The sequence below is a fragment of the Cyphomyrmex costatus genome, unplaced genomic scaffold (genome assembly GCF_001594065.2).
Source record: "Cyphomyrmex costatus isolate MS0001 unplaced genomic scaffold, Ccosl1.0 scaffold277, whole genome shotgun sequence".
Lineage (NCBI taxonomy): Eukaryota > Metazoa > Arthropoda > Insecta > Hymenoptera > Formicidae > Cyphomyrmex > Cyphomyrmex costatus.
Genome location: NW_017276877.1, coordinates 530,116 through 552,052, shown reverse-complemented (window position 1 = coordinate 552,052; position 21,937 = coordinate 530,116). Strand labels below are relative to the sequence as shown.

At 33.5% G+C, this 21,937-nt stretch overlaps 3 protein-coding genes across 3 annotated transcripts in view; 1 reads left to right on the top strand and 2 right to left on the bottom strand.

Annotated features, from left to right (window-relative positions):
- LOC108774901 (ras-like protein family member 10B) overlaps nucleotides 1–7,818 on the bottom strand; it is a 10,967-nt gene extending 3,149 nt beyond the window's left edge. The window contains exons 1-4 of the mRNA XM_018541130.1: nucleotides 7,737–7,818; nucleotides 7,172–7,258; nucleotides 3,287–3,447; nucleotides 823–1,059 (exon numbers count right to left, since the gene is read on the bottom strand). Coding sequence (XP_018396632.1) covers nucleotides 823–1,059; nucleotides 3,287–3,447; nucleotides 7,172–7,258; nucleotides 7,737–7,818 — 567 coding nt within the window. The remainder of the gene's footprint in view (nucleotides 1–822; nucleotides 1,060–3,286; nucleotides 3,448–7,171; nucleotides 7,259–7,736) is intronic.
- LOC108774912 (Mediator complex subunit 25) overlaps nucleotides 1–19,104 on the top strand; it is a 44,644-nt gene extending 25,540 nt beyond the window's left edge. The window contains exon 15 of the mRNA XM_018541146.1: nucleotides 19,049–19,104. The gene's annotated coding sequence lies outside the window, so the exon portion shown is untranslated. The remainder of the gene's footprint in view (nucleotides 1–19,048) is intronic.
- Nucleotides 12,343–20,307, bottom strand: Orco (odorant receptor co-receptor). Its single transcript, XM_018541153.1, has 8 exons — nucleotides 20,173–20,307; nucleotides 19,532–19,915; nucleotides 18,968–19,222; nucleotides 18,361–18,623; nucleotides 15,362–15,461; nucleotides 15,092–15,196; nucleotides 13,459–13,614; nucleotides 12,343–13,275 (listed from the first exon to the last, which is right to left on the bottom strand). Exons 1-8 carry the CDS (start codon nucleotides 20,305–20,307, stop codon nucleotides 13,225–13,227), a joined length of 1,449 nt encoding a protein of 482 aa, XP_018396655.1. The 3' UTR covers nucleotides 12,343–13,224.
- Between the last annotated feature and the right edge of the window lie 1,630 nt (nucleotides 20,308–21,937).

The window sequence follows — 21,937 nt, the reverse complement described above, 5'->3', positions numbered from 1 at the left end:
CTACTTATTACAGTAAAAAATCGATTTAACTCGCAATAATTTCATTAATATTAACAGTAAAGAACTGAAATCATAACATAATACTAATATACCATAAAGGCATGTAACAAAGTAATTGACGGAAAATTATCCCCACTCCTTCTATTTTTTCTGACTTCTGCGGCGTATTTCCTGACGCGGCGTATATACCGGGTTTACCCTATATTTTTATTAATTTTATAATTAAAATATTTATGTTTCTCATTTTTAAAAAGTCAGACATGAAAGGGGGTTAATTTATAAAATTGCACAAGTTATTTTATTCAATATTATACTTTATTGTATTGAGAAGATGTAATATGTAGGCTGTCTTAGTACACGATTTTAATGTCAGAAGTTAGAATACTCTTAATCAAAATAAATATGAAGGAAGATTCTTCTCTTGCAGTCGCTAATTACTTATTGTACCATTTCATTTCTTGTTTAATAATGTTATCAACGTCACGGTTTTTCATTTATACTTTTGACTTATTATTAGCAAAATCCATTTAACATCATTTAACTTGTACCGCGTTTTGTCCTCGAGGGACCACCTTTCGTCATCCAGACAAACATCCACATAATCAAACTTTTATGCCAGCAACTTTGACGCGACTTCAAGTCGAAAGTCGTGACGACTTTCGCGAGAAGGAAAAAGGCTCGCAAGAAAAACTTTACAAAAAAAGATAAGCGCGAGCTACGTTCGCCGTGTTTCTGACGTTCTTTCCGAAGTTAAAGTTTCGTCCTACAAGTGGCCTGCTCGCAATTTATCGCGTTTTAACATTGAATCTCAATTGTACGTACCTGAAACGTGTCCTGATTACTGAGATCAAATACAAGCACGTACGCGGTCGCACTCCGCAGTCCGTAATAACGAAAGTCCGTCCATTCCAAGTGCGAGCTGACCGGGAAGTACGGAATGGTAGGCAAATCGGTGATCTTCAATTCGTATAATCGATCGGCCAGCACCACGCTCGGATAAAATGTCTCCCGCCTCTCGGTCGGTTTGTACTCCTCGGAGAATTCGCTCCAGACGAATTGCTGGAAGCGTCAACAAAAATCGCGTATTAAAAACAATTATAGATCCCGAGCCTATACTCTAAATTCTTTGGAGTGAAATCTCATTCTAAAGAGCAAAGTTTGAGTCAATCTTGAAGAAGAGTGACTCAATTTTCAATCTCTAAAAGACAATCTCTGAGACTTTACTTTTCAGAGAGATAAATATTATTATTACATGTGGATTATAGAACGGTTTAAAAGAAGTATTTAAAATTTTAGTTACTCTAAATCTTTTGGAATGAGATCTTACTCCAAAAGACTAAGCCAGTCTTGAAAAAAGAGTAAAAATATTTTCACTCTTGAATATATGTGGCAGATTTTAACTCTTAAAAGAGATTTTATTCTTTTTTGGAGTGATAGTTACTTTAAGGAAAGAGAAGTCTCACTCCAAAAAAGGAATGAGATTTTATTTCTTTGGAGTATCTTACTCCAAAACAGTGAAATTTTACCCCAAAAAAAGTGAAAATCTGCCTTTCTTGTTTACAAGTGAAATAGCTTTTTCACTCTTTTTCTATAAGAATGATTCAATTTTTACTCCAAAAAATTTACAGAATGGATTTTTTAAAAAATAAGAAATTTTCTGGAACTATCAAATCAATGTTATGTAGAATTTTTATGTAGAATATGATAAGCAATGCTGCTAAAATTTTGACATTCTATAGCGACCAGCTTAAACTACTTCTGTTAGCTTACATAATTATTTCGATGACTTAATAAAATTATTCTGTGTCTGTATTCAATTAATCTATGTAGCTAACACAAATCTGTATCTAGAGTTAGATACTTTAGTGAAACCGTTCTTTTCGTATACGGTTTCTCGAAAGTTCTCCCATGAAAGCGCAGGTATTTGAACTTAAATTTCGTCTATTAAAAGAAATGTCAAAAGTGACTTGGCTTTTATAGGATATTCGTTGTGCCTTTTAATTTCCTCGGAGAGCCGATAATCGTCGTCATCGATAAGCGGAAACTATTATCGGAAATGAACGGAGCGTCCGAGTGACTCGTTTCCACGATTTGTTTCCTTCCCTACTTTGAAACAAAGATTCTGACAAAGATTCTCGTTGATCGAACGTCGCACGTCGTACGAATCGCTTTTTCATATAAGATATTTGCAAACTTATTGGTTAGGTTCTTCACTTTTCATTGGATTGATAAAAATTACATTGTAAAATATAAGACTGATGGAACGTATTTATAATGTCCAAATCTTAAATTATGTTAATTAAAATGTCTTTATATTAAAGTAATTAGATCTGTAAAATTTCGAAACTGCGCTTTTAATATTCAAAAGATTAATTGAGAGATTCGCAGGATCAAAAGTAGTTTTACGTAAAGTACATAAAAGTAATTTCTAATTGAGAGATGCAATCATGTCTATTAACCTTTAAACGCTCTCTTCACTACAGGAACAACACACTGATATACGTATGACATACCCAATTCAATTCGAATGTTTAAGGTAGTTCTTCACGGACTCCCTAGTCAACTGAATGCTGAGAATAAAAATTGCGAAATTCTCAATCGAATTGTATATATGGCGTTCATTAAATATATTTATAAATTTTAAGGTCTTTGTTGATAATATTTGCATTGAAATAATAAAGTTTTAATAATATTAATATTGTTTATACGTAGCGATGAACCACGTAGTGACATAAAAGAGTTTATGAATCGTACATTTTTGCTGTTTCTACAATAAATATCTCGAAAATTTGTTCGGCTACCTCCACTTTTATTTTGACCGTTAAAAAGTACGAATCTTTAACTTTCATCTATTACTTTTTCATTATCAACTGCAGTTTTTTACTATACTAATTTGTAAATAATAGTGCTCGGAACTGTACGATACCCTATGTCTCCGTGTATAAGAAGCCAATTTCAACGAATTTTTTCTCAAAAATGAGTTCGGCAATCGGGGTTTAAAAAAATTGTAGCATATAGTTCGAGATCCAGAGAACCTCATATATTTTTCTTATTTTTTTCTGCAGTAATTCATTTTTGTGAAGAACTACCTTAAACAATTTTTATAAAGATAAACATTTCAAGAAATTTTTTTTAATCGAAACTGCGGAACATAACGGTATTAAGCAAATATAATAAATACTTTTACTAATAAAAAAATAATTATAAGCAATGGAAAAAGTATTAGAAAAATCTTTAAAAGGATAAGCCCGGGTATACCATAAAAGACGTAAGGGTTAAATCTTACTCGGATTATACTCGTCTTTCCCACGCCGGGTGCACCTAGGAAGATAACCTTAACACGATCTAATGTGTCCGCAGGGCTGTCTTCCTCTTTCGAGCTTCCTTCGGCGCCCTCGTAAGTTATTGTATTTCCGCCTCTTCTTTCTAAATAATCGAGGTCCAGCTCTGTGACAGAGATAATAGAAATTATGCAACGAGCAAATAATGTATAACTGTACGATGAGAACTTGTTGCTCATATATACGAGGAGCAATTTTATTTCATAATTATACTTAGTTCCTGGAAGTAGGAATGTTGCAACGAGAGTCTCGTACCGAATACTCTCGTGATGTATATATATACTCTAAAGTTCTGCAAATTATATACAATTTTGATGAAACATCGGAGGTATGCAATACCGTATGATTAATCAAAGTTATTCAAACTATTCAAAATACAAGAACTATATTTTATACAAAGAGCTTCGTTATATCGAATACGCAAAGAAAGAGCTTGCTGAAATATTTACAAATTTAGCTGGATACAGAGATCTGAAGATAATTTCGTTGAACCTTCTACATAATTACGTAGGAAACTGAAATGCGATGAGCAAAAAGTTTTAACGTCTAGTTCTAACGTGCTGCATAATTATTTTAATGATCCAACAAAATTATTCCTAGATCTAACTAATTTTTAGATGTTTCAGCAAAACCATCCTTTCTGTGAATCAGTACGAATTAAATCCAGAAGCTGTATAAAACTATACATTATAAACGCTAAACGAAACGAATTACTTGCAAAGAATCAGAGGGGGCAGTCCACGCGTATAATTAACATTTATAAATATTCCAGTCCTCAATTAATATGCACGAAAAGTATCAGAAAATTATCATACTTCCCGTTTTTTCGGGCGATGTAATTTTTAGATGTGACAATGTCCATGAAACCCCGCGGACCGGTGGAATAAATGAATTAATTAACGGTATTCAAATGTGAATCCGTTTCGGAGCGAACTTTACGCGTTAGTCATGTTGGAGGATCGCTTCGTGAAAGACGAAAACTCATTCAAGTAAAGAAATTCGAGATATTCTTGACATTTGTTTCGCCGACTTTGCAGCAAGTCGCTCTAGTCTTCCGTCATGAGGATATATTATTCATGAAGCTGGAGAATATTTTTAGGTAGCACCCGTGCCATTCATAAGTCATAACATACACCTTTCGCACGCGAATTCATTTGTCATTGTAAATGTTTTGAATCAGAAATTTGCTTTATGATCGCGCGTGCAAAAACGGAACCCACGTTTGCGGTACCCGCGTATTGAAAGAAATTAATTTAAACGCAATTTGATAAAAAAAGATAAATAAAATGTTGATCAGCGAGGTTGCATTACACGTGAAAATGCATGTACAGAGTGATCTCTGTGATTTATGGAATTTCAAATAAATCGTCTATATATGAAAATGTACGTATATGTATAATTACATTTGTGTACAAATTGGTTGAAAGCTATACTCGCGATATTGCTTTCGCATAACAAATCGACATGTAATTATGGATGCTTGTATGAGATTTTATCCCACTCTCTTGAGCACGCGATGCGCCAATCCACGCAGATATATAAATAAAAGCGTTGACGAATGCGCTTTCTAACGGAAATCAATTCCCAATTTATGATTTAATAATCGAATCAATTAAGAAAATTAAACGTCCTTATAATAAAACGAGTATTACACCGCAAAGAATTTGATAAAGGCTTAATTATACTCAAAGTGAGAGGAAAAAAAAAATTTTCATAAATAAAACAAAAAAATTGATAAAATTTTGAAAACAGATATCCGAGCGTTGATAAATAATTTTTTTTAAATAAAAATAAAAATGTCTCACATGCATTTCTGTATGGTGAATTTATCAGAACACATCATATGTGTATTGACAAGCGAATCTCGTTTACCCAAAAGCCTTTTATTCGCGTGTAAGATCGAACTCGATGGGAACTCATTGTCCTTCGCGCGATCCATCAGATTTAATTGTAATTAGAACATTGCACTCGCGCGACGAACATTCGAGTTGCACTTATCACCGCGCTCCGACGACCTTCGTGGTCGAAGTTCGCCGATCGACTGACGCGAAACTCCGGAGTACTGTCTCTTCTAACCAGGGATCAACGACCATATAGATATACGTTTTGCACATACACACACACATATATATATACACACATATATACGTACAGAGAATTATAGTTCCAGTTTATCAAGATGGCATTTAAAACATATGTACGTTTTAAATTTTACATATATACATGTATATAGTTATGTAATTGAATAAAATATATAATAAATGTAAGTTACTTATAAGCTTTCGCAGTTGCATAAATAATAAATTCATAACGCGATAAAATGTAATTCGTAAACAATTATTATACAATGTACTTACCTGCAATTTACAGTTAACTTTGTTGGTAAGTACATTTTAATTTTGTTTGCGAATTATATTTCATTGTCTTATAAATATATTATTTATGCACTAATAACAGAGGAAGTTTGGAGACAATTTATTTATATTTAATTTATTTTTAGAGGCATAAAGCTATTTTTATTTTAAATTAATAGGTGTACAAATTAGTTCGGTCCGTTTTTTGTGTTCAAAAATGCATTTATTTCAAAACAAAATGAATTAACAGATTAATTAAAGTATTGTCCTTCGCTGGCTACTACTTTTTCCCATCTCTCAGGCAATTTTCGAATTCCATCTCGAAAAAAATGACTCGTCTTTGGAGGCGATCATCTTTTGGAAAACGGATCGAACTAATTTGTACAATATATTATGTATATATAGGTGTAATTTATAAGTAACAAATTATACATAAAATTCTTTAATTATAAATTATAATTAAATTTGTTGGACAATCAAATCTCTGTATATAATTTAATATAATCGCGATATTATAAGATTGTTTTGAATATGTCTCTCACCGATTTTTATTAATTACAGATTCTTGAGATATGTGTTTTTCTTCGAAGATTTTGTTCTTACAAAATACTAAATTACATTTTTTAATTTTCCTTAATCAGCGTGTTAAGTCATAGTACTGAAAGAGGGAATTACATTGATGTATTTAATCGGATTAAGAATATACAAATTATCACATTATAGTTTGAAAAGTGTGTGATTATATGGTTAATTCACCATAATATTATATCATGGAAACTTTAATTATACATGGATACGGGCCTTTGTCTAAGTTTTTAATTAATTTTAGCTCATAATACATGTATGTAGTTAATACATGTATATGGCTAATCGATGCTTTTGTTTATGAAAGTGCGTAGATATTAAATTTTGGTGTAAAACCGTATTATATGACTCTAATTTGATTTTGTTCTTGTGATATTTATTATTTAAAAAGGTTTATACATGAACGTAATTTATTGATAAACAAAAATAAAGACAAAAATAATAAGAAAATGATATGATATGATAAAATATGCATTTCAATACATTTTTTTATTTTATAATACAATTTTTAAGAATACTATTAAGTGTACTAATTAGTTCGGTCCGTTTTTTGTATTCAAAATGCATTTATTTCAAAACAAAATTAATGAACAGATTAATTAAAGTATCGTCCTCGCTGGCTACTATTTTTTTTCCATCTCTCAGACAATCTTCGAATTCCATCTCGAAAAAATGACTCGTCTTTGGAGGCGATCATCTTTTGGAAAACGGATCGAACTAATTTGTACTCCAATATATAAAATTATTGCAATTATGTATTAATTATATTTTATGTAAAATATAGATAAAATATAATTAATACATAATTATCATATTGTCAACAAATTTAAAATATAATATACAAATAATATAGCAGACATAAAACATTTTGCAAGACTTATTAATACTTACGATAATGCTTGTGCGGCGGGAGGCTTCGCCTCCTCCAGCCGCTCGCAGTTTTTGTACCTATGGTTATCGGTGATTCGCAAAAAATTCCTCACAACTTGCGCCTTGCCAGTTCTCGTTAACTCCAACGCGATTGCATTGTTTGAGCCTTCTAATGACTGAGACAAATCCAATTCTGTTAATTACTAAGCACGTGCGCACATGCGATTGTACTTTGGTTTCTCTCTCTCTTTTCTTTATCTACTTTTGGTATACGTCGGATGTATCATTAAATGGCAATGGATTATTCCTTTTGATAAAAATTATCTCGCTTTATTTTAGCTTTTACAATCTAACAACCAGTGTTGTTCAGTCTCGTTGACTAGACTATAGATTAGACTAAAAGAGCTGAGATCCATTGTCTACCGGGAATGTTTCTTCGCTCCACTAATCAAACAGCAATCTCGGATTCGATTTCATCTCCCTCGTGTCTTCTCTCGGGACGTCTATTTTGTAGCCTATTATTTTACAGATAGACGTATTATATAACTCGTACATACGTTCCTTAATATCGAACGTCCGATCATACTGATCGACACCCGGTATTCTTCAAGTATCGTAAAGTCGGGAGATTGTAACTGGTGTAATCTCGATAAGTATTCCTGATGCATCATGATCAGAAAAGATCCACTACTAATGCAATTTTAATTTATTTGCGAATAAATATAAGCGATTGTTTTAGCGTAACAATAAAAGATGGAGATCTAAAACTCGCCCCGTCGATTTTGATTGTTAGCAATTATTCTAGATTGTACTTCGTTGATTGACAACCGATTTGCTCCGACCGATCGTTTTCGATCATCGACCCTCCGTCTCAGGATTTCTTCGGATTGCGCACGCCTAGTTCAGCTAGATCCGATCCACCTGCACTCGGATTCGGCGTACGCCGCATGTATCTCAAACAGTATTGTTGTAGAGCGCGTTATTATCATTTTTCTTTGATATTTATAACAATCGACGATTTAAGGAGACGACAACAGGGTGAAGTGGAGACGAGCGTAGCTTGCCGGACGCGATCCATATGCGCCAATATTGCTTTACGTGTATTGCTTCCCGAGGAGAAACGGTTTTGCAGTGCAGAGGGATGATCGTCAGCGAGGTTCGTCAACAAAATTTCGCAGACTCGGTCTTAAAACTGTCCGATTTAGCCGTTGACAGAGCCAACGGCTGATCTCGCCTCGACCACGGTCGGCACATCCTCTCCGGCGACGATGCGCGATCACAGAATTCTGTTTGGACCGCGAGGATCCCTCTCCTGGTCGCCGAAGGCTGACACTCGATTAACGATTATGCAATCGCGACCGACCGGCACCACGCGCTCCGCAGGCGTGTCACTGTCATGAAACGACGGCGGCGCGAAACTCCTCGTTTTAGACAGCATCGCACAGGAGCAACGCACGAGGTCGAGGCGTCTCGGGCGGCAGCACGGCATAGTTCATCCCTCGGACGATCGAAACTACCCCTAGAAGTGCACGGAGATGCTCGCGATTTGCGCCTGCGTGTACGAACCGCACCGCGGCAATTTCTCACTCGGCTTGTTAAACGATTATTTTTACGAGCTCTTAATAGACGCTGCTTTATCTTACCTAGATGTACAGAGTGTGAGGGGTTGAGATTATGGGTCATATAGCTTTGCAGTACTCGTCTGCAATATTTGCTAAGCTGAATAAAAAATACTTACAATTGGTTAAAATAAGGGTCTACGCACAATAGGAGAAATATTAGGAACAGATATTAAATATAAGAATTTTAACCTGTCAGAAAGCGCACATTCCACAGTACACAGTTCTGATAGGTTAAAATTCTTATATTTAATATCTGTTCCTAATATTTCTCCTATTGTGCGCAGACCCTTAGTCCTCAAACCAGCTCTTTTAGAATGAATAGCGAATTTTTGCTTTGACAATACCAGTTATTCATCCATGTTTATGTGTGTGTGCAGCAGTATATAAATAATAATTTTAATAATAATAAATGATATTATTTTGTAACAATATATTGTAAAGCATACTGTAATGATTTTTTATTTGCGTCAGATTTTAATTTTATATGTATATTGCCATGTATATTTTATTTATTTATTTTTTTTACAAACATTTTACATGCGACAAATCACAAATAAATTTTATTCTAAATTTGGAGAGGACGTGAATTATAAATTATTTAAAATACTTTGGTACTTATATTTAAATATATGTACAAATATTATAAATATTGTTGTATAAATATTGTTACATGAGTATTGCTTGTTGAGAGAGTATTAACTGGTTCGAAATACCATATGTAACAAATTTTTAAACAAGTTTGATGATACAAGGATATTCAATGTATGTATTGAAATGGAAGAGAGAGATACATATGCCTTTCTTGTGTAAAGCTTACTTTTTAAATAACTTACGTTATATTTTAGAATAGAATATTTTATTTAAAATTTTATATCTTATGTATTTTATAAGTGTTTTTTTTTATTCTATAAGCGTTTCTGTGTTATATGTATATATAGCATGTAAAATTTTAAATAAAATTCTATCTTTATAGAATATGCAACACAATTTACAAGTATAAATCGTCTAAAGTTGGAATATCAATAGAAAATTAAAATAATAAAATAACTTTATGCAATTGTTAAAAACTTCTTGTACCCATTAACGACAAACGATGAATTAAAAAATCAAGGTGATAAAACAGTTCCGTCAATTGTAAAAAATTGTTTGTAGTCGATGAACGGCGAATAGTAATCAGTTTGTATTAACCGAACAGAATGCTCGTTTTTTAAACGGATTTATTTTCGTATTTATTTCAATTAAACGCTTTTTATTCAGTTCAATAAATACTACAAACTTGCAATATTTTGAAACACCCTACGTACACATACATCTCCACGCTTTACGTCAATATTTTATTATTAACGCTGGAAAACACGAGGACAGGTGCGCAGTCGCGCGCATCTCGATTTATTTTGTAGACTAGAGATATTTATCTTGATATATTTATATTAAATTTTTATTAATAGTAAAGAAAGCGAACATGAAGAATACAGTGCGGAAAGACAGTTCATTCTTTTTCTAGGATTTTCAAAGTATTTTTATAGATAAGGAGCGACAAAACATATGATTTTTCTTTATCCTATTCGTGTTAACTTACACAGGCATTACAATTTACTCGTAAATTACATTTATAAAAAAAAAGTTACTTTCTACGTGTCGAAAGAATTGCGTTCTCCAAAAGCAGTCGAATCGAACAAGAGAAACTCACGCGGTTTGTGCTAACTTAAATTTTCTGAGGCAATTTTTATTTACGATTACTGACGCAAACGTGCATTTCATGTGGGTCATAAAGTCACTAGATTAATAAAGTACCGCAATCCATAAGACCAATGTATAAGGATTTGGAGCCAAAATGGCGTCGAAAAGTGTAAATAGTGCTCACTTTCATATAATGTATCTACATATTAAGTCTCTGTTAAGTGTAATAAACAAGTACCAATGTTGATGCAATGTCTGTGTGCACACATTCATACTCATATGCATATGCACGGATGTTGGAGCCAAAATGGAGGAATGATTACGGTACTTTATAAATTTATAAGTGACTTTAGTGGGTTTTGCTTTGAATAGCGAATTTTTGCTGTAGTGCGAAAGACGATTTTTTTGTAAGATTATTTCGCATAAATGTATACAGTTGGAAAATCTGTGTTAAATTTTTAAGCAAATACGTATTTTTTTTAAATTAAAATTAACATTTATAATATATAAAATTAACACATTTTATTCATATTTATCTTACAATTAGAATGTACGTTTTAAAAAACATTTTACTTTTATGTATTTACTGATTTATAAATTGTATAATTTTAATAGTAAAAAAATATCAATTTAACGCAAAATTTAAATAAATCACATTATATTAAATTAATTCTCGGATATGTTAAAAATTCAACACAAAATTTTAACAAGAGTTAAGTGGATTGTTTTTCACACAAATACAAAATATTTTTTACTGTGTAAAACTTTTGAGGGCGATGGAAAAATTCGGATTCTCCTCTGACACGTTGGAATTTATATGAACGTTTATATCAATATTTTATTAAATAAATATAGTACAGCTTTACATAGAGAAAAACTATTTGATAATACTGTGATCTCATCGATTAATACTTGATCATAGTAATATACACATACGTTAATTATACATTAATGTCGAAAGTAAATCGTGCTCGGATATCGCTAGACACACTCGTATCCACTTAAATGTTCGTTACGACATTTTACATTCTTCTTTTGACGATACACTTTTTTCCAACGAAAGAATTAAAAATATCCCACGTCGTCTTATATATAGAACGATATCCACGTCGATGAAAGATACATATTTATATTATAACGGTCAGAATGAGCAGCCATGCATGGTGCAAATATTTCTTCTTGGACATCTTTTTAAGTGACGAAATATTGTCTTACTAAAAATATCGAGAAATTTTATGAGAAATACAATATACCTATATAAAAACGAGGTATACAATAGATACGTCTGTCCCACGCTCATGTGGTTACGTATAATGAAAATATATGTATATATGTATATATCTTACTCTCTAAGTTTATCAGAGCCAAGTACCATTCGGTAATATAATCGTATCATATAGTAATTGACGTACCACACCAATTGTATCGCTGCTTCTCTCATCAAGAGGCAAGACACTAACACTTTCCATTCCTAATGCGACGACAAAATTTTAAATGCGTAATTGATTTATTTATATATCCATTAATTGCTATTCGTTGACTAACAAATTTTATTTTTAGCCCTCCGAATGCGTGATAAAAAGCAAAGACTGTTCGTCTCTATTGCAAAATTAAGTGACAATAAATAGATTAATAAATCGTATTGTGTGTCAAAACGCGTTCTCTACATTGAAAACCGTAAAGCCATAAATTTTATTAATAAGTGTAGAGAGAGAGAGAGAGAGAGAGAGAGAGAGAGAGAGAGAGAGAGAGAGAGAGAAGGAGAAAAAAGAAAAAGAAGAAAATTTAGTAAAAGGTCCATGAGACGAAATTGAAATGAAATCTAAATGACAAGATTTACAATTTAATTGTTAACAGAATGCAAGAAACGTAATTAATAAAAATGGCGTGCATTAGTGATAACTCTGTAAATTGTTACTTATTTTACGTACAACGACAAAGAGTGCCACTATCAAAATTTAATATTACGTAATATTATTATACTATTCCACTAAAAAAATGTAGTCTCCTCGTACGATTATATCTTATATTTACACGTTATTTGGACGCTTCGCCAATGTACATGCGCCATTCAATCCTTCCACTGTGTTTTTTAAAATATAGGCTGTTTGAGAATATAACAACGCAATTGCTGGACGACTCTTAATAATAGACTCTAAATAAAGATAATAGACTCTTCCGCGTCCGTTTGTTAATATTCCATTATCGATTGTAGGACAATTAGTACAAGCTGCAGCGGTACACTCGAATGACATAGCGTATATCTTCCCCATTAAGCATTACGACTTATAATTAATGTGCATGAAAATGAATCGCGACGAGTGCTTACATTGTCGTTATTCCTTGCTGTTGCTATATGCATAATAAATGTGGAGAGAAAAATTATACGGAGCTAAATTTACATTTTAAGGAAAATAGGATATACGTGCTTCTTTTCACCGCTCGTTAATCTAGATAATAATAATAAAAAAAGAAATAATTATACTTAAGCCTCGTCGCTTATTTCTTAAGTAACAGTAAAAATAATTTCTATTATTTTTATATCGCGCTTAAACTCAATTCTAGCATGTAGCTTCTTATGATTTTCCAATCTGTGATTCTTAGTATTCCGTTATGCGTCTGTGGAGACGCAGAATTCTCCTCGTGAGAATCTTCACGACACGAATGCTTTATTTTGTCCCTTGTAAACACGTTAAAAAATATAATCTTGCACAGAGAGGTATGCAACGTGAGAAATTGCATTCGCATCTGGAATGTACAAAACCAAACCGTTCATTTCAGTTGCACCAACACCATGAAGTAGGTCACCACGGCTCCAAGTACCTGAAATTTTTAAAAAATTATTCATTACATTATTCTATCATAATATTATCGCATTCTATCGTAACAGATCGTGAATGGAATTTTCTTAATTTCGTTATGTAAAAATATTGAATGAGAAAAGAAATCGAACTCACACACACACACACACACACAAGAATATATTGAGATGAGATCTAGTCTTACCGAAGCGAAGAGATCCAACGACACCGTGAAGAACTTCGCCCCTGATATTGACATTGCTTTCTGACACTGCTGACAGACAATTTGCACGAATGTCTTAGCTTCCTCCGATCCATCGTACCAATGGCAAGAATAAGCCGCCTCCATCACCGAAGTGCTCTAAAAAAGGAGATTACAGTTTATTATTTCAAATTGCATATAGAATAGAATATTTATGCACTTCATCGTTTTTGACAAAACCAAGAAGGGGACTTGATTTACAATTTTCCTTATCTCACTCATCCATCCATATCTTTTGTATACCACTTAATTGCACATTTATTTCTCTTGTCCTTAACTTACCTATAACTTGCGTATGAACTATATGACTTAAAAACTATCTTTATATGTATATATAATACTATAATCAGAGCTGGGCATGTATTTAAAATACTTTTATTTGAAAACGATAATTGTAAGACAATTGTATCGTGTATTTCAATGGCGTACATGAAAATATTATGCATTTTATATTTTATGGAAGTATATAAAAGTATTTTATATTTTGTATTTCTCTCTCAGTATTAATAATGAAAGATTGAAAGTATTCTATATTTTAAATACTAAGATATTGAAGATTGTTATTATTTAAATTACGAAGTACACATAAAGCTTTCAATCTTTCAATTTTAAATACAAAATACGTAATACTTTCATGTACATCGCTGAAATATAAAATATAAAATCTACTTTTATTGCGAAAACTGTGTTTTATAAATAAAAGTATTTTAAATACATGTCCAGCCCTGCTATAATATATACATATAATATATCGTAATACATACACATATATAATACAAACACAATATATACATATACATAAAAACCTTAAGCTTTAGCTCACAGCTATTATACACAACCTATTTTACATCACACATCTGTTATTTTTTATTTATCTTCCTTTATCCTCAATTCTTAATTTTTAATTTACCGGACTTATATTACATATCTTTTCCTTATCTCCCTTTCTCTTATCTTACTCCTACTCTTTCAAATTACATATAAAAAATATAGTTTAAATTTTCGTTACATTTATCTCTATTTTTTGTTAGAGTGCTATTTTAAACTACGCAATAAAACACATTTTGTACCTGTGTTAAAACCGTCCCTGTTAAAATTTTTGTGTTAATTGTTAACATATCCGAATGTTAATCTAGCATAATGTGATTATTTGAATATTTCATGTTAAATTAATTTTTTAATTTTTAGTATTAAAATAAGATAATAATGGTAAACTTTTTATTTTTTAATGTTAAGATAACATGATTTATAAGTAAAAAATAATATAGAAATAATAAATTTTAAAACGTAAATTCTAAGATAAAGAATGAAAAATTAATGTACGTGTAACTTAATATAAATGTTAATTTTTTGAAGAAATATATTTACACAATTTGTGTCTTAAATATTATATGTTTGTATTAACTTTTACATAATGTTTGTGTTACATTTTAACAGATTTATCTTGTTAAATTAACACAAAAATTTTAATGGACTGTTTGAAACACATAAAATGTATGAAATTTAACATAAATTTTTCGTCTGTGTAAATTTTCAGAGATTTATCAAGTCTCTTGTAAATTTCCTGTATACGCACCTCTTCAATCAGGCGATTTCCGAATATGCAGAACAAAAAGACTTGGCCGAATGTGTACAGCACGTAGCCGATCGTGGAGGCCGCGTATACGTTTATACCGCTCACCTGTAGCATTTAAAACTCGTATGTATTAGTATGAATACTTAATTCTTGATATGTTCGCATTAATCCATCGACTTCGCATTACTTGCTTAACTATAATTTATACAATCAATAAGTCATTCGTTTGAGACCTTGAAAAGGAACCTGGCCATCTGGTAGCGCACTCACCTTCGTCGCTTGGTAAGCGAGCAGCGTCAAAGTAATGGTCGTCGTCAGCATGTGAAGTAAAAGCGCGAAACCGTACGCATCTCCGACCGCGGTGACCAATCTGCATTCGAATCACAGTTATTAATTGTTACTACTAATTCCGCCAATCGTTAGAGGGACGAATTGCCTATTGGTGACTTATGCTACACTTCGAAAGCAACCGTTGACAAGCGACTCATGAAAAATATATTCGTAATATCCGTTCTTTTATATACATAGAGTTTCATACTAAAGTGATTAAAACTAAGTTGAACAACGACGAGCAAATTTGGTTTCACCACGTATATATCCTATTTCGTCGACCATTCGTCGAGTTAACACTATTTCCAGTAAGTGAATGATCGATACGTCGAAACGCCTTGAAGGAAATGCGATAGTTTTGTATAGCAAGTCACACTTGGTCGTCATCTATCGCGAAAAGTCAGACCTATAAAATGTGCGCTGAAAGGTGTATTATACTTTAATTTCGGGGCAAGACTGTGTATATCTCAAAATTTCGAAACTCGGATCATATATCCAACGCGGTATATAGACCGCTATGTGGAGACGCTTCTTCCCCTTAGACTACTTACTCGTAGGTAACGACTACATGACCTCGGTTGCGGTCAATATCTTTTACTTTCAATATTGTGTAGGTGATAATACGAGTTTCTGCCATTTGAATGATAATGATTGTCATAATAATGTTTAGTCAACTCGCGATCTTTTAAGTTCCTAAGATCCCAAGAATAAAAGGATTTAAAATGAAAAATTAACGAGAAGCGTCCAAAAGAAGTTTTACAAATCTTTTGACCAAAATAACATGAAACTGGATACACTCATAGTATTCAAATCGCGTTAAGCCGTGATCACCCTAGCGATTGCGCGATTGTGATTGACGATTGAGGATTATTTCTCAACCAATCGGAGCAAAGCAGTCACCGATCGCTTTGTTCCGATTGGTTGAGAAATAATCCTCAATCGTCAATCACAATCGCGCAATCGCTAGGGGTGATTACGGCTTTAGCCAAGATTGCATGTTTTCATTTTCAATTAAAAATAGCGTGTATAAAGAATGTGAAAAGCAATAATGAACGAGACCCTCCTATCGAGAAAGTTGGATATTGTTCACGTGAACAATCTGCGATACTACATGACAGCGCTCGTCCACAGGTTGCGTGGGCAAAAATCTGTCATCGCTCGCGTGCGTTGGCGTTAGGTGAACCACGTGTGCGCACGTTACATGCACGTGAACCGTCATGTCGAATACCGTCTCCCCCCATGAATCGCTCAGTCCGTACAACACACGACCCCCGTTGCGGTCAATATCGCGCTTTCTTAGAATAAATACTTCACCACCGTGGGAACCCGCGCATCCCGTGCCAGTCGACGAGTGGCTTCGGCACCCCCGCGAACCTACAGGAACACGCGCGTGCGGCATCCGTTCGCACCGTTATTGCGAAAAAGAAATTTTCCCGAGGAGCAATCGATCTTGCCCCCGCCGATCGTATTCCGCATACTCTGACTTTTACAAAGAACGCTGTTCGTCACAATTCGAGAGGAATGACGGTTTTTAAAATAAAATTATCGCATAGTTGTAAAACGGAGTTGTTGTACAGATTTATCTTCTTAGCTTTAAAGGACTGTAGCATAGAGAGAGTTTTCAAAATAACATCAATTATGTCGAAAATAATATCAGTTATTAAGAGGATTGTGACTATAGATTTCAAACTTTCTTCTTGTAGTAATTGTATTAATTCTAGCTTCAATGTATGCAAATTTTACTTAATCTTACTAAAGCTTAATAAAACATTATCCGTTATTATATATATACAAATAAAGTTATTTCAAAAATATATTTATTATATTATTTATGATTGTCTTTCTATCAGTTTTTAATGGTTTTTGCAATTTTTTAAATATTATGAATTTTCCATAAATATGTGATCAAGTGTTATTGTAATAGCAGTTTCTCACAACGTTCAACATATTAATAAATAGTACGAAAATTATTGATAAAAGTATTAGGAACTTAAACCGCGATATAGATGATAAATAATTACTCTGCTCTGCATGATAAAATATGTCTGAATATTTGTATAGTGTGTTTTATTAGTTTTCTCGTCATTTCTTCTTTACCTACGATCAAAATCGCAAGACTATCATTTCATATGTGGTACCAGATGTTAAAATAATATATATGTATTTTATTGTATATATTATATAAAATGAAATAAAATTATTTTTCCCCAGTATTGCATATTAAATAATTAGCTGTACAAATTAGTTCGGTCCGTTTTTTGTGTTCAAAAATGCATTTATTTCAAAACAAAATAAATGACCAGATTAATTAAAGTATTGTCCATCGTTGGCTTACTTTTTCCCACCTCGACAAAATGACTCGTCTTTGGAGACGATTATCTTTTGGAAAACGGACCGAACTAATTTGTACTCCCAATAATATCAAATATTGTATGTCTCGAAGGAATAGTATTGATATGACAATATTTGAAATGTGTTTATGCATATTTTAAAATATTCATGACCGCGATGTTTGACCGTGTACGCAACTTTGTCATGCGCACTTCTTAATAATTGAAAGAATAGTTAGCGTGTCTCTCTCTATGGGGTCAATATAATGCCGACTATATACTAAATACTTTACACACCTTCAGGCGTATTGTGCAGGATTATTCTGGGTTACTAGTTCACACAAGATGCAGATGACTTTCAAAGAAATGGTCCGTCGTTTGCTCATAGAGTTCCATGAATTAATTATGGGGGGGGGGGGGCAGGTTTCGCATCTCTCATCACGGCATTTGTTACTGAATCTTTTATCTCACGGTCTTGACGCTTTATCTTGCTTTATCTTGCGACCTCTCTTTAGCGAGAAGCTAATTCGTTATTTAAACTTTGCGGTAAGTCTATCGGTGTGACTTGGGCGACTAGTGCGGTAATCTATAATACTAAAATTGACTGACCTGACAATATGCTTGTGTCTTTCGACCCAGTACTTGATGGCACTCCTGACGAGCATCTCTTGCTTCTTCGTTAATCCGTTCGGTCCTACGCCACCGTTGAAAGTCATACCAGCGGTCGGCCGGAAAGTCGCCGTGAAGTCTTGTCGATTGCTGTATATGTTACGAAGATCGAGATCCAGCATGTTGTCGCCCTGGGCTGCTGCCGAGGGTGGTGGCGGCTGATTGTTCTCATTCGATTCACGAAGATGATCCGCACTGCCAGCCTGTATATACAAAAAAAACTTATTGATACGTAAAGTAGGAAAATTTGAATTATGTGCAGAAATGTTTTTAGCTTTTATATCTTTGCGTTGTTTATTTTAATAATAGACTTTGAATAACAGAAATTGATCTCACGTTAACGTTAATGTTTTTGAAGACTCACTTAATTTTAATCAATATAATACAAGAAAATCCTATTTTCATTTTAAGACAAAAATGAAATTTTCTTTTTATATAATTTCTTTAAAAAAATTAATTTAAAAAAATGCAAAATGGATCTAGATTTAATCGTAGGAAATAAAATTTATATGATCGATATATCTATGGAGATTGAAATTTGACAGACCTTGAAGAGCTCACTGCTATTCGGTACCACCGTGTCCAAAGTTGCGCTCAACTCCATGAGTGGTTTCATAATCTGTTTCAGGTGCTGCAACTGTTCGCAGGCAAACAGTAACCACGAGCAGAAAAGCACATCCAACGAATTGGCATTGACAAGCATAAAGAACACCCAATAGAATTGGTATATGAGCATCAATATATGCGTTACTCCCCTTCTGGCATCGAACGGATAGAACGAACGGACCAACAGTTGTGGCAACTAAATTATAAGAAGAAATTTCTCATGTACACATGTATAAAATAAAAAAGTACTCGAGTAATTTTATCACACAATAAACGCAATGCATGTATATATCGTAGTTACAAAATTAGATATTATAATTTAAATTATGATTATATTTAATTCTGACTCTATTATTTTAATTAATACGCTTTTTATTAATAATAAAAAGCGGTATCTAATCTCGCTTTTTTAAATATAATATATGTATTAAATATAAAGATAATTAAAATAATTTTGTTCTGTATTTTGAAATATGTTTTGTATTTTATAAAATTGAATTATTACCTCGATAATTGTTGTTTCATTCGTGATTGGATCCACGAGTTTCCTACTCGGATGTTCGAAGAAAGTAAGAGTGGTCCAAGCTACCGCGGCGAGCACGGTGGTGCCGCCGACCAAGAAGAGCAGCAGCCTCATCTTCTTCAGAGCGATTGCGTGGTATCTCGCATTGCTCTCGGCGAAGAGCGGATGGGAATTCGGATTATTCCATATCGCCCATGTTCTGTAAAAGTACTTGCTCCTGATAGCGAAGTAAACGAGCTTAACGATGCTGTGCGTGAAGAATAGGAGGGTGATCGTGTTGGCCGTGAGATCGTCGACGTCGGTGCTCTCGATGATCAGATTCACCGCGCACAGGCCGAATTGTAACAGCAGTAGAAATAGATTAATCTAGAAAAGATAGTTTTTGCGATGTGCGTGTACGATCTGGAGGATCTTCATTCATCGTAAACCAATATTAACGGTATCGATCGTTAAAATTATATACCATACACATTCAGCTATTTTGTCAAAATATTATTAAAATCAAACTGAAGAATGTCGATAACTTTGATTTGATCAGACGAAATTAAATTTTGTTATTGCAATTTGGCGAAAATACTATTTTACATTATTATACAATATGTTAGAAAATCATGATTACTTACACAGCAGAACACTTTATGCAAGTATTTGGACGAATTGTCATCGTAATAGTTGAATACGAAATGCCCAAACATTTTCATGACCCTTATGTTGGGCATGAGATCGGCCACTAGGCCCTGTTGCTTCATCTTCATCATCTGCGAGCAAATTGCACGAGCTGACCATTTTTGTTATAAGACTATCGAACGCTCTATCTCGCGAAACTGTCGTTAAAATTCGTCAATAGCTTTAAAACTCGCTCGTACTGAGAAAAGAAATTGTTGATTTATGAAAATATTAATTGATTTTTAAATAAATGCCACGGGCTGTCAAGCAAATATTTGTTAATTCAAACGAATAACATGTTTTAAATTACAAGATTTTATTGACATGAATCACATATATTTAACATAATATATAGCTTTTTAGGGCAGTTGGTTTTGATTCGCGCACGACCTGCATTATTTGTCACACGCATAAAGTTATGTAAATAAAGCTTCTAGAAACTTCTGTAACTCTTCTTTTGCGTACAACATATTACGCCGGTTACGCGTTTTACGCAATACAAATCACGATGTAAATTACAAATTTTAAACTTTGATAAGACTTGTTTTATCGGTAGTCTTTATATTCTTCTCTAACTCGTCGCCGAACAAGACTCGAACAGAAGCTGTTCGAATCTGTTTAACATTTTTCAGATACTTTTTTGAACTTTCGCGTTTGTCTCTTGTTCAGAAAGCACCTGTTTTGAAATAAGAACGAAGGTCTACCTTGGTCGCTTTTAATTATCCAAGATTACAGATGTCCAGAATAAGCGAAGAATTGGTCGGAGCTCCGCGGCCAACTTATGATGCGGCCTTCAGAGCCTCGCGGTTACGTTGCAGCAATCTTGCCAAGTATATCAGAAGAACGAAGAAGAGCAAACTAACTAGTCGGCCTGCCATCAGTCGTCGTTTTGTGGCACAAACGGTTTTACGTCGCGAAAGGTCTCGTCTTTCCGGCCGAGGCCCAGGTTACCCTCTACTTCTGTCTTTTCGTTCAATCCCCCGGGTATGACCTGATCGCTACCACTACCCCGTCGGTGAGAAATCCCTTCCAGTAGGGTAGGTACTAAACGTGGACCAATCGGGGCTCGGTAACCAGGCGCAAACCGCTTCGTCGCGTTGCGCGACGTTCCTCCGACGCCATATCGCTTCTTACGCCGTCCCCGAGTTGCACGGAATCTATAATCTTCTTAATAATTCAGTACACCACCACCGTGCTCCGCTGTAGTTTTCAACGTAAGGAAAGTTTTACCGAAGAAAACGGTCTAAAGTTTCAAGATGCCTAGAACAGGGGTTAGCAACTGGTGAAACGAAGCTTCCGCTAAGATCGCGGAATATCAGCGCGTGTAATGTCGATTTTTCTAGAACACTTTGCGAGTGGTAGATGACCCTTATTACGATTCTTTTTGCTAATGCTAGTGATTAATAGTTGGAAGATAATGCCTCTTGTGTCTTCGTTTCACGTTGTATTGATGTCAAATAAAAAGTTTTGCTTGTGCATTATACCTACAAATTATTTATCTATCCTTTTTATCATACAAAATTCCACGTTTGTTATGAAAATTTTTACAAATTAGTATATTGTATCTTTACGTGTACAAATTTTATATATTTTAAGGATAAAATTAATGAATCTATCACGAATCAATCTATTTATAGTGTTTTTTTTTTTTTTTTTTTTTCAAATATTAATAGTATACTAAATTATCATTGAAGCATAATTTTAATTTGACAGATTTTGGAT